The sequence below is a fragment of the Macrotis lagotis genome, chromosome 1, assembly GCF_037893015.1.
Source record: "Macrotis lagotis isolate mMagLag1 chromosome 1, bilby.v1.9.chrom.fasta, whole genome shotgun sequence".
Classification (NCBI taxonomy): Eukaryota; Metazoa; Chordata; class Mammalia; order Peramelemorphia; family Peramelidae; genus Macrotis; species Macrotis lagotis.
In genome coordinates, this window is record NC_133658.1 from 648,487,445 (window position 1) to 648,500,206 (window position 12,762).

Genomic DNA, 12,762 nt, shown 5'->3' on the forward strand with positions numbered 1-12,762 from the left:
AAAGAGGCCAGAGACCGAACTAGAGATAGAAGGACTGGGGCAGAGTGGGAGATAAGAGAAGCAGAAGCACAGATAGAGGGGTGAAAGGAGGGGAGGGGGAGGCTTCAGAGGGAGGAGAGCAAGGGGAAGAAGGGAGGGAGAGGCAGAGGAAGGCAGACGGAGACACAGCCCGGAGAGACTCTGAGGGGGAGATACAGAGACAAGGCTAGGCAGAGAGGGGAGTTCCGTTTCCTCCCTCCCACCCTCCCGCCCGCCCTGCAGCCTAGCGAGGGTTGCCGCCCAGCCAGTGCAGAGCAGGCTGTCTTTGGCGGTGAGGGGTGGGCTGCTTGCGGCGCCGGGCGTCGGGGCCAGGTTGCCCCCCTCCTCTCTCCTCCTCCCGTTCGCCCCTCCCTCAGTATCCTTCCCGCTCCTGGGCCCCCCCCAGCCCCAGCGTTCGGAGCCCCAAGCCCGGGTGATCCCCCCTTCCCTGGTTCTGAGTGTTCTCTGCTGTTGTCTCGTCGTCCTCCTCCTCCTCTCTCCTCCTTCTCTTCCCCCTCCTCTTCCTCCTCCTCCTCCTCCTCCAGATAGGACAGCTTCTCCCTCCCATGCCAGGCTCAGCTGCGGGGATGTTGCGGTGAGCAGTAGCCGACCGCGGCGGGTGAGGACAGCACACCACCGGTCGGGGGGCTCCCGCCGGGACCATCTGACCACATGAGTTCCTCTCCCAACAGAGCCAGGTAACAACTTCTCAGCACTGTGCCCCACCTCCTCCCCCGAACACTCCCAGGGGATACATCTATACCCAGCAGGTCCCTGGGGGCGAGGGGTAGGTGGGGAGAAGATAAAGGGGAAGTGAGATCCATCCAGCGCTGGGTGGGGAGGGTGCTCCGACTGGTGGGTCTGGGGGCATGAGTGCTGCAGAGATGCTTGCATGGTTGCCTCTTCCAAGTTTTCTCCTTACAGCATGCAAGTGATCGGAGGGCATTTGTAAAACTATTAACATGGACTTGCCTGGGCTGTGATGGAAGAGACCTGCTTAGCCAGAGGTGGGAATGGGCAGCTCCCACTCTCAATGCTGTGGTCATTGAACCTAACCTCTTTCTGCTATTGTGTTGTAAAGGAGTGTTGAGGGTCACAAGACATCGGGGACTTAAAATTCACTTCCTCCTCCAGTTTTCTGCCAAAGATTTGAACTTGAGGGAAAGGTCTTTTTGTCTTTTTTTCCTGGAGAGTATCTTCTGTCCTTCTAGGCTTCCCGGGAGGTGATTATGAAGCCAGGAAACTCTAGAAAGGGCATAAATACTTGGGTGTTCTTGTGTAGGGGAAAACCTTGTTCCTAGCCCCGAAGGCACAAAACCTCTTCTTCCCAGATGGCTTTGATTTGAGTCTCCCTCTCATTGAGGGTTTCAATGGGAGAAATGCATGGAAGTGGATTAGAGGACCAGGTAGTGAGATCTATCTAGTGGAAGGAAGGGAATTTTAGGGAAAGGGTTATTTGGGGTCACTGAACAGCTAAAATAGGGATTTTAACTTTATATCCTGTCCTAGGCCCTTTTGGCTGCTCTGTGTCCCCTTCTCAAAATAATGCTTTTAAATGCAAAAAAAAAAAAAAACCAAACTAGGATTACAAAGAAACCAATTATATTGAAACACAGTTAACAAAATAGTTTAAAAAAAATGTTCACCCATTCCAGGTAAAGAATCCTAGAACTAAAGGAAAGGACACCTGTAATCATTTTATTGGTTCATGCCTGGAGAAGCTTCTGGTTCCTAGCAGTCCCTACCTGGTAGGGTAAGAAATCTTCAGAGGACCAGTCTGAAGAATGACTTGATTGCATGTGTCTGGGTCCTGGTTCCCATGTGTCTGGGCCAGATAGAGGTGACTTCCCTCTTGAGTAGGCTGTATACTGAATCTCTAGTCTGTACTTGGCAGCAAGGGAGGGATTTCATACAGTGTGTAGCGTGTACAAACCTTGGCAGGGATCTGGATTTTCCCAAGGAAATAAAAGACTTTGCAAAAAATAAAATGTTTTCATGGCAGCAGCAGATGTAGAACTCCCACCATGTTGGGTGAAGACAAAGAAACTTGTGCAAGGAGCCTCTGCCAGATCCCACAAGGGAATATCATCTATGGGAGATTAACGCAGCAGTGGGTAATGTCTCCAGGAGCCCAGTCCTTGGGAGACCCCTTAGGAAGACCACAACCCATCAGGAGGATCATTCTGGGAGTTTTAGGTGTCTATCTGATAGACAAGGTAAAAAAGTTGGCTTTGGACATATTTCTCTGCTTCCCCCATCCTGTCTTCCTGGTTTATCAACTTCATTTAAGAACTTGTCCAAAGAAGGGCAATTCTAGTGTGCATTAGACTATCTTTTTGTGTGTGTATTTCATTTAAAGAACATTTAGGAGGCTAGATGGGCAAGATTAGAGATTCATAAACTCCTTCATGTCCCATTCACCTTTGTCCTCTGGATGAAGTTTCTGGGATTCATGTAGATGACTTCCGTCCTCCCTCGTCCCTTCCTTCCTCTATCCTTGCTACCTTATCATCCCTGTTTCTTCCTTACAGGCTACATCTCAAGCATACTGGCTGTTTCTGCTATTATTATTTTCATGACCTCAATGAACATCATCTTGGTGTCCTTGACAGTGTTCCAGTTAAGGTCATCCTGATCTTCTTGCCCTGTTCCACATCCTTCCTCATCCTTTTGCCCAATTACATTGTAATGCATCCAGTGGGCCTTGTCTTCAGTTTGCATCCTAGATGAAGGGCTCTAAAGGAAGACTATGTGTTCAAAGCTTTGGAGTTACAAAAAATGAAAATCAAAATGCCAGCCAATTCTGAATTCCTTTGCACTTTCTTCATTCAGGGCAATTTTGATTTGGACACTTAAATAAATTAGCAGTGGGTTCACCAGCCAAAAAAGTTCAAAGTTGATTGTACCTCTTATCTCAAATTTATTTGAAATGAAATCTAGGCTCCCAATGTAGAACTATGCTCAATTATATTCAATAATAACAGACATTAAATATATACATAAACTGGAGACCACATTGATCTCTGCCACTATCTGCTAGCCTTTGCCCACTGACAATAATAATAGTCATTTGCTATCCTTGGAGTCCAGCTTGCTGTTCTCCTCTACTTAAGGTTACCCCCATTAAGTTTATCCACTGGAATATGTCCCTCATATCAATAGTCATCTGACCAAGTTTCCATGGTGTATCTTCAATGTTCTGTTCCCACACCATGATATTTATTGATGGTGTATAGCTTTTGACTGTTAGGGCCTTTTGGCTTACACTTGATCATGATTATTACCCATTTTCTTTTGGCACCATGGAATTTTTTTCATTGAGTTGGTAACTGGAGGTCTGTTTTTCTTCCACTGGGAAGCCCCTCCTTTTCTCCTAAGACCCTTTCTTCCTCTTCCCCCTTTTCCTTCCCTTTCTCTCCTCTGTGGTGTAGCACACCATGGAGCACTTTTAATTTTTAGCTTGTATCTTCAAGTCAGAAGATGGGAACTCTGTTTTGTTTTTTCCAGAGGTCTGACTCTTTATTTTTGTTCTCAGTATATGCCACCAAAGGAACATTACTTAAATTTCCAAATCAAAATCACTCTGAATGAAGCAAGAGCAAAAGAATTCAGAATCAGCTGAAAACTTGAGTACTGATTTTCTTTTCTTTTTTTTTTAATTTATTTAAGGCAATGGGGTTAAGTGACTTGCCCAAGGTCACACAGCTAGCCAATTATTAAGTGTCTGAGATCACATTTGAACTCAGGTCCTCCTGACTCCAGGGTAGGTGCTCTCTCCACTGTGCCACCTAGCTGCCCCTGACAATTTGGGTATTAAAGGTACTGTCATCCTGCTTTGCACATGGAGGAATTCAGGTTTTGACTGAATGATTGAATAAGTGTACATTCCCTTAAGGAAGCTGGTTGTTAGAAGAGTTTAAGGTGTAGTTGTCAAAAAATATATTAAGTAACTATTGTACTAGATATTGGGCATACAGATATAAAAAAATGAAAAAAATCCCTTAGGATAGGGAGTAAAAGGGGAAAGAAACAGGAAGTTCAGCTCTACTAGAGGGTAACATGTGAAGATGAGGAGCTGCACAGACAGAGAGGTGTATTTTAATTTGGGTGGGAGAATGAACATTATTACTAAATCTACTGCATGTGCAAATACTTTTGACAGCAATGGAGAGATTATAGCAGTGGGTTTCAAACAGCTCTCAACTCAGAACAGGTCAGCTCTGCTATATATTACCTGCATGATCTTGGTCATTTCTTTTCTTTCTCAGAACTTTTTTGGTAAAATGAGGGGTTTGGACTAGATGAGGGAGAGAGGGAATAAGAATTTTTAAACATCTATGATTTGCTAGGTTTTTATGCTAAGCAGTTTATAAATATCTCCTTGAATCCTCACACCAATCCTAGGAGGTAGGTGTTATTATCCCTATTTCTTATATGTGAGGAAACTGAGGCAGACAGAGATGAAATGACTTGCCCAGGCTTGAACAGTTAGTAAGTATCAGAACAGATTTAAAGTCCCATCCAGTTCTTAATCTTATGAGTCTGTGCTCTCTAGACAGAGAGAGCAAGAAAAAAGTTTTTTATTTTACTTACAAGATTGGTTGGCACCAGTGGGTCTGTAATTCACTGCATTGCTGACTGGCTCTTTCCTTGGGTACATTGCAAAGCAACAGTGGAATTTATTGGTAAGGCAGAAATTTCAACTGATTTAAATTAGGGAAGAAAGAGTTTTCTTTTTATTCTTAGGAACTGACTGTGGTTTGTAGACACAGACATACCTGGGAGCCCACTCAGGGCAGGTGGAAGGAATTGCAGGAGATTAGGTTGATTTCAGGAGCCATGAGCTTTAATGAGTTTAAAACAACCCACTCATTGCTGTGTCCAACTAGGTCAAGCAGTTGAACCAGCCTGAGCCCCTGGCAGTCATGGTTTTGGCTGTATGCCTCTCACTCCAGCAGCGGGTAGTGGGGCAGGACTTTTCTTTCTATTGGCTAAGCCCTGAAACCTCCCAGAAGAAGGGAAAGGCTACTCCTGGAGGCTAGATTTGATGATGTGCTGGTGTCATCAAATCAAAGTTGATTTGAACTGTGTTGGAGACAGTTTTTTGCATGGTGGCAGTGACAACTTGAACATTTAGAATTAAAATTGGTTTTTCCATAAGGCAGAATTGATGATCAGGAATATATAAACCCCAAGGTTTTGGTGGGTTTCATTCAATGAATAGGACAAAGAGGGTCTCTCTCCCCTTCCTTTGCCATATGGTTTTTATGATTCCTACCAATTTGTCTCTTGATTTCTGAGCATCTTCAGCATCTGAAAGAAGCACTAATCTGGGAATCAGAAGACCTATTCAGATACTAGCTCTATTTTTTGTCATCCAATTGACTTGACTTGGAGTAAGTCAATTCCTCTGAACTTCAGTTTAAAAATGGAGGTGCTTGAATTAGATAATTTATAAAGTTTTTCCCTAGCTCTTAATCCATAATACTATGATCTTGGTAATTACTATTAAAGATGATGATGATGATAATGATGAATATTTTCAGTTTTTTTAAGTTATCAGAAATCATTACATGTTCTATCACTGGATCCTCATAATGATCCCTTAAAGTCAATTCCACAGACATTATGACAGATGAAGATGAGAAGGAAGCAGTCCTGAGAGATGCTGTTATCTAGGGAGAGGCCAGAGAAAGTTATGTTTTAAGAGAGCCTCAAAAACTGCCAGAGGCCCCATCATGCAAGAGCCTAAGGCAAGAAGGGGAGAAGAGAAGAAGGAAGGAGGGTGAGAGAGGGATATAGCAAACCCTGAAATGGAGGAGGCAAAGGAGTGGTAGGGACAGAAAATGAGGAGAGAGAGAGGAAATTGATGAAGAAAGAGGAAGAGGTATAAGCCAAGAGAGGAAAGTCAGAGAGGGAGAATGAACAGAAGAGGAGGGAAAATAAAACCATCACTTTGTTTTCTAACTCCCTTCCTCCTCCCTTTCTTCCCTGGCAGCCAGAGGGAACAGGGGAGCCAGAGCAGCAGTAGCTTGGTTATTGTGCTGCTGGAACCTTCTTAGTGAAGCTCTCCAGCCTTTTCTCTACTGGCAGCTTATTCTATTTTTACATTTTGCAGAACTGAGATTAAACAAATGACCCTTTAATAGTGTCTTCGTGAAGATTCTATCCAGTACACCCACTCGCCTTGTCAAGAGGGTGGTTGAATATTTAGCATAATATTTTATTTAATCCAATAAGAAGACATCCTCCGGAGGATGGCATGCAAATCTAGATTCTGATAACAACTGTAAAGAGTTCCACTTCCTTGATTAGAGTGCCAGAGTTTTAGAAAGAGGGGGGGAATTAGCAAGACCTGGGTTCAAGCTCTGACTGTAACAGTCATCAGATGTATGAGATTGGGGCAAGTTTAATTTTTCATAGTGACAGTTTTTTCAACTATAAAACAGTCATACTTTTTTTTTGCAAGGCAATTTGGATTAAGGGACTTGCCCAGAGTCACACACACACAGCTAAGAAGGGTCAAGTTTTTCAGAATGAACTTGAATTCAGATCCTCCTAACTTCAGGGTCAGTCCTCTATTCACTTTGCCACCTAGTTGTCCCATATAAAAAGGGGATAATAATATTCACACCAACTACCCATATGGCTACTGTGAGGAAGAAATTTTCCAAACCTTTAAGTGTATGAGCTGCTGCTGTTACTGGGACATTTTTTTCTGAATTATTTGGATTGTAGAGCAGAGAGGTCATCACCTAAGTTGAGGGCTCAGTGTAAGGAGAAGCTAGCAGTAGATCTCCTGATCTTAGTGGGGCTTGGTTCCCAGGGTGATAGGCAAGGTGGTCTGGGCAGGAGATAACTCCTGTTAGTTGAGCTTGTTTATGGGAGTCCTCGAATCTGTCTAGAATTCTTGTAGTTGATGGTGAAGGTTCCTTTGATGTGGTTGGGGGATGCCTGTGTGTGCCTCATCACTATCTTGTCACTAACTAATTTATTACCTACAAAAGAAGATGTACATATTATACTTGATGAGGCAAAGGTATGGTAATTTAGATGTAGTCTTACTTTGGATTGGTTGAATATGAATTAATTTTGCAAGCAAACTCTTCAACTTAATGGAATATGCAGGTATGTGTTTGCCTGTAATCAGGTGCTAGCATGCATGTCAAGTGTTAACCATTTTGGCCCTGATTTTTGTGAAGTCAAAGGATGCCTTTGATTTTCTGATCCTGGAAAGAGTGCTAGAGGAGTCTGGGGGGCCCTAAAAACTACTTTGCTAGATAATGAGACCTACTATTTTTTGTAAAATACATTGCCTCCTGGCTAGAGAATGTTTTCCATAATGACTTTGCAAAGGAAACATCAACTCTTGACCAGAAAGAAATTTGGATTATTGATATGGACCGACTGTAAATTCTCCTCTTGTATGTTCAAAAACCTGTTGAAATGCAGGGCTGGCAATCCATTAAGAGGAAAACAGAAGACAATTTTTTAAAAAACAAAACAAAACAAAAAACTTTCCAAAACTTAATCAGATATCCATGTGTGTTTTCTCTTGGATTTTGCTTTTTTCTTGTCTTCTTTCTGGTGTACAGGGTTCATCTGCCTCATTTTTATAAAAGAACAAAAAACTCCAAAGACTATCTAAGTCAATTAATAAAAATTTATTAAACTTCTTTTATCTTCCAGGTCCTGAATTAGCTGCTAGGGATCCAAATACAGAAATGAGACAGACCCTGCCTTTAAGGAGCTAACATTCTTTTCAGGAAAAAAAGCAGATTTGTAAATAGATATATGTAGAATAAATATTAGATAATTTTGGTGGAGAGAACAGTTTGGGGCTAATGGTGATGGAGAGGATCACAAAAAACCTCATAGATGAGTTAACTATAATTTCAAAGGAAAGATGAGATTCTTAGAAGTGCAGAAGAAGTAAAATAAATTATAAGCTGGATTGAAAAGTGAAGACACGGGGGCGGCTAGGTGGTGCAGTGGATAAAGCACTGGCCCTGGAGTCAGGAGTACCTGGGTTCAAATCGGGTCTCAGATACTTAATAATTACCTAGCAAGCCACTTAACCCCATTGCCTTGAAAAATCTTTAAAAAAAAAAAGAAAGAAAGAAAGAAAAGGGAAGACACTAGAGTCCAGAAGACCATTTCGGAGGTTAATAAAGTGGTCGAGGAGAGAGATGATGAGGGTCTTTAGTATCCTGTGAAAGACAGACAGGAACACTCATGAGAAATGTTGTGAAGGTAGAAATGACAAAAAAAAATATACATATATATATATACACATATATATATATATACACATTTGATATATAGAGTGAGAGTGGTGAGAAATCAAGGGTAATCCTCAGTATGTAAACCAAGATGACTGGAAGAATAACTGGTGGCTTGACAGAAATGAAGAAGTTTGGAAAAGGTAATGGGTTTGAAGGGAAAAAAAAAGAAAATGAACTCTGTTTTGGACAGGTGGAATTTGAGTTGCCTATGGGGACATTCAGTTAGAAATATCTAATAGTTGGAGAGGCTTGACTGGAGCCCAGCAAAGGGACTAGGTTTGGATTTATAGATTTGATAACCCTTTGAATAGAAATGTGAAGTGAAACCCATGGGAGTTTATGAAGTCACCACTTTCCAAGTGAAAGAGTTTGGAGAAAGAACAGAAATGAATTCTCAGAACCCTGAGGTTCCCTCAGTTAGAAAGTATGTTATGTATGATGAAACAGCAATAAAAATTGACTAGAAGTAGTTAGCCAGGTAAGAGGAGAATCAAGAAAAAGCAAATTCACAAAAACCCAGAAAGAAGGGCCTACCCAGGAAAAGAGTGTGATCAGTAGTGGTAAATGCCATAGGAGGTTCAAAAGAGATATTAGTGATGTCTAAATATACATGTGTGTGTGTCTATATATATATATATATATATACATATTTGCAAGCAGAGGTTGAGAAATGAGTGAGAAAAGTAGTCAGTGGTTATAGCTAGTTTAAAAAGTTTGGTTGTGAAAGGAGGAGGATAAAGGATGTTAGTTTGTAGGGATGGCAGGGTCTTGTGAAGAATGGGGGAGTTGATCATAGTTATAAGCTGCTGTGAAGTAATTAATTCATAGGGAGAGACTGAAGATTAGGTAGAAATAGAGGATGATTTTGGACATAATTTGCTGGAGAAGTCAGAGGAAAGGATCAGTCAGTGTAAGATTTACCTTGACAGGGGAGGAAACTCATGTCTTCTTCATAGTCTAGAGTAAAGAATGAGAATATGAGGAAAGATATCAAGAGATTTTGAGATACAGAAAAAGGAAGAAGAAAAAATCAAATGAATGCACATTATTGTCTCAGAAAAGTATGATGGAATCTCTGTTGTGAGAGATTGGAAAGAAATTGGGGAAACTTGAGGAGAGGAGGGGGTGGTTTAGAAGACTGTGGGGAATGGGTTAGAGAATCAATTACATAGAAGTAAAAGCATTGTCTTACTGAAATGAGAACCCATTTGAGATTAGAGAACATAAAATTTTAGTGGGCCATCTGGCTCCATTGCATCTGATTTTTCCCAGCTTTATTCAGCAACACATGGGTAGAGTGGAGTAGGGAAATGGAAGGAGTTAAGAATTTTTTGCTTTAAACATATTCAAAACTATCAGTAACCAGTTTCAGAGTTTCTATTAGGTAAACTTGAGGCAGAAAGGGAGCAAAGACTCCAATGACTTTGGAGTAATCTGGCCCATCCGTCACCCCATGAGGAAACTAACATCCAGAGAAATTAAATGATTTATTGAAGTTCACATTGGCAATAAGTGAGAGCTATACCTGTTGTTTTTTAAGGTGATCTCTCTTTCTTGGGGGCTAGAATCCCATTCATTCAAATTTAGTTTACTTCAATAAATTTATTAAATATCTACTGTGTTCAAGGTATTATGATAGGAATTGAAAAGACAGATGAGATAAGATACACTAACTTCCCTCAAAGAGTTTACATTTTAATAGAGAGGATGAGACATGAATATAGATAGAATTAAAATAATAGGTGATAAGGGTGGAAGAATCTAGATGGCACAGTGGACTGATGCTGGACCTGGAGTGAGGAAGATCTGAGTTTGAATCCAGCCTCAAACAATTATTATGTGACAGTGAACAAGTCTTAACCTCCCATCTGCCTCAGTTTACTCATCTGTATGGTGGGGATAATAATAGCAACTATCTTCCAGGATTATTGTGAGGCTCAAATGAGATAATATTTATAAAAAGTTTTGTAAACCTTAAAGAGTTATATTGTTGTTATGATCATTATCATTATTATTATTATTATTATTACTACAAAGGAGAGAGCCATACATGGATGACTACTAGAAATTTTGAGGAGGGAGAGAAAACTTTCATTTGTAGGGTTCATGGAAGGTGGAGGTGAACCTTGAAGGAAGAAAATGATTCTTCAAGGTGGAAATAGGAAGGTGTGTAAAGGAATGGGCAGGGTAAAGAGGTGAGAAATGGAAGGAAGTTAAGCTTGGAGAATGAATCTTGGTCTAATTTGACTGGACCATATAGTCCACAAAGGGGAATTGTGTGAAATAGAGTAGCAAAAGTAGTTTAGAGCCTGCTAATGGAAATGCCAGGTCAAGGAGTTTAGTTTTTATCTTAGAGGAAGGAAGGAAACAAATATCTATTTATTAAGTATCTATTATGTTGCAAGTGCTAAGTACTCTACAAATATTGTATCATTTGGTCCTCCTCACAAGGTCCTGGGCTGTAGATGCTATTATTATCCTCATTTTATAGTTGAGGAAACTGAGGCAGATGGACGTTAAGTGACTTGCCTGGGGTCCCACAGGGTTTGAGGCTGAAACAGATTTTTGAGTAAGAGCATCCCATGGGAGGATCTGTGAATTATACTTCAGTATTTCAAGGACCCATTATTTACTTAGACCTGGATAGTTACTCTACTCATTTAGATCACAACCCTTCTGTGTTTTCTTAGATGGTCTTTGAGAAATGCTGTGGCTAAAAATTCTGTAGCCAGTCTCCTGCTGAACCAGAACTGTGCCTTGGGAAGATTATTTTATCAGTTGTTAGGGAAAAGAGACTTAAGGCTTAAAAAGGGAAGAGCCTGAAGGCCAAGAGACCAGAAGCAAAAGAGAGGATAATGACCTGAAGCCTCCTGGAGAGGGTATACAGGAGGAAGATGGATCAATGGTGTCAAATGCTATAGTCAAGATCAGAATGAATGAAAACTGAGAAAAGATGTTGCATTTTGACAATTAAGAGAATATGGGTAAATTTTGGGTGTAACAAGATAAATGGATTGTGGAACCAAATGTTCCACAGGGCAAACAGATTTAGGAAGAGTGAGCCAGTGGAGAAGTAAAAGGACAATGTTTATGATCTGAGATGGGCAATTTTAGAATTCAGGAACTTGAAGAATGGACAGTTTCAAGTGATGATGGCATGACAAAGGAATGATAATTCCTGTGGTAAAATAGAGGTGGAATGTGGTTAAAAGTCATAGAAATCAAGCAAGTTTGGGAGGACCTGGGAGCCAAGGTGTTTGAATGGTGATCAGTTATTGAGAAGGATATGAGATGACCTGGAGCTGGCTGCAGGAAGGTTGTGGTCTGGTTGGCATACTTGGTTAATTGAAATGACAATGAAAGAAATTTGTGGAGTGTTTCTTTTATTACAGCTTCACAATAGCCCCCTCGAGGTAGATCAGGTATTGCAATCCCCATTTTGTGGATGAGGCACATGAAGTTCAGTGAAGTTATACTTTAGGGTCACACACTTGGTCAGGGCTAAAGGAAGAATTTGACCCTTCTTCTTGACTCCAGGTCCAGCACTCTCTGCTCTGTGTAAACCTCAAAGAAGAAGAGATTTCTGAATAATAAAACAAAGGGAATATCTGAAAATAGCATAGAGGGGGTCAAAGGGTATGCTGCTTCCTTTTCTTGCCTTGATACATCTGGGAAGCATAAGAGAAGGATCAATCTGCATGGGAGAGACTAGAAAGGGGTGTGGTATTGATGAGAATGGAAAAGGCCTGTGAGGAGAGACTGAGGATGACCTTTATTGGTAGAATTCCAATTTTTTGTTTTTCCCCTGGGGTTATGTTTGTTACTTCATTGAATATGGATGATTGTGAATGAAACCAGCCTATCAGAGGCTTTTCTTTCAGTCTCTGAATCTGCATTGGTCCTATCCTCTTTCCTCAGTCTTCCCTACCCCCCCCCCTTCTAGTCTTTATTACCTCCTTTCATTGACCTTGGTGGATGAAGAAGTATCATCCTTAGGTTAACATATACATATATATGTATATATATATATAATATATTATATATTCTCTAATAAACAGGGTTGATCATGAAAGCCTTACTAAAAAGAATTAATAATATAAGAGCAATTTTTAGGATATTAAGATTTGTAAAGTAACCTTTTAAGGTAGGTACTCTCTTATTCCCATTTTAGATTTGAGAAAACTGAGGCTCTGAGTTTTAAGTGTAATTTATAAGATCACAAGATTAGAGAAGAAAAGGATCTTCAGAGCTATTTATCTTATCCAATTTCTTCATTATCCAAGACCCAGGGAGATCTAAGACCTAAGAAGATCTGAGCCCCAGGGAGATAAAGTAACACAAACTCCTTCGAGATAAAGCAGAGTTTTGAACTGAAGTCTTTTGCTTCACAATCCAGTGCTTTTTCTTCTGGACCATAGATGACTTGCTCAGTAAGTGTTAAGAGTCAGAACTTGAACCA

At 40.8% G+C, this 12,762-nt stretch overlaps 1 protein-coding gene across 2 annotated transcripts in view; it reads left to right on the top strand.

Moving 5' to 3' along the window:
* The first annotated feature begins 276 nt into the window (after positions 1 to 276).
* GRAMD1B (GRAM domain containing 1B) overlaps positions 277 to 12,762 on the top strand; it is a 332,765-nt gene continuing 320,279 nt past the window's right edge. The window contains exon 1 of one of the 2 annotated variants that reach the window (XM_074215314.1): positions 277 to 716. Coding sequence is in view for 1 of the 2 variants with exons in the window: in XM_074215319.1 (XP_074071420.1) it covers positions 691 to 716 (26 nt within the window). In the remaining variant the exon portion in view is untranslated. The remainder of the gene's footprint in view (positions 717 to 12,762) is intronic. The other variant, XM_074215319.1, reaches the window with a different exon arrangement.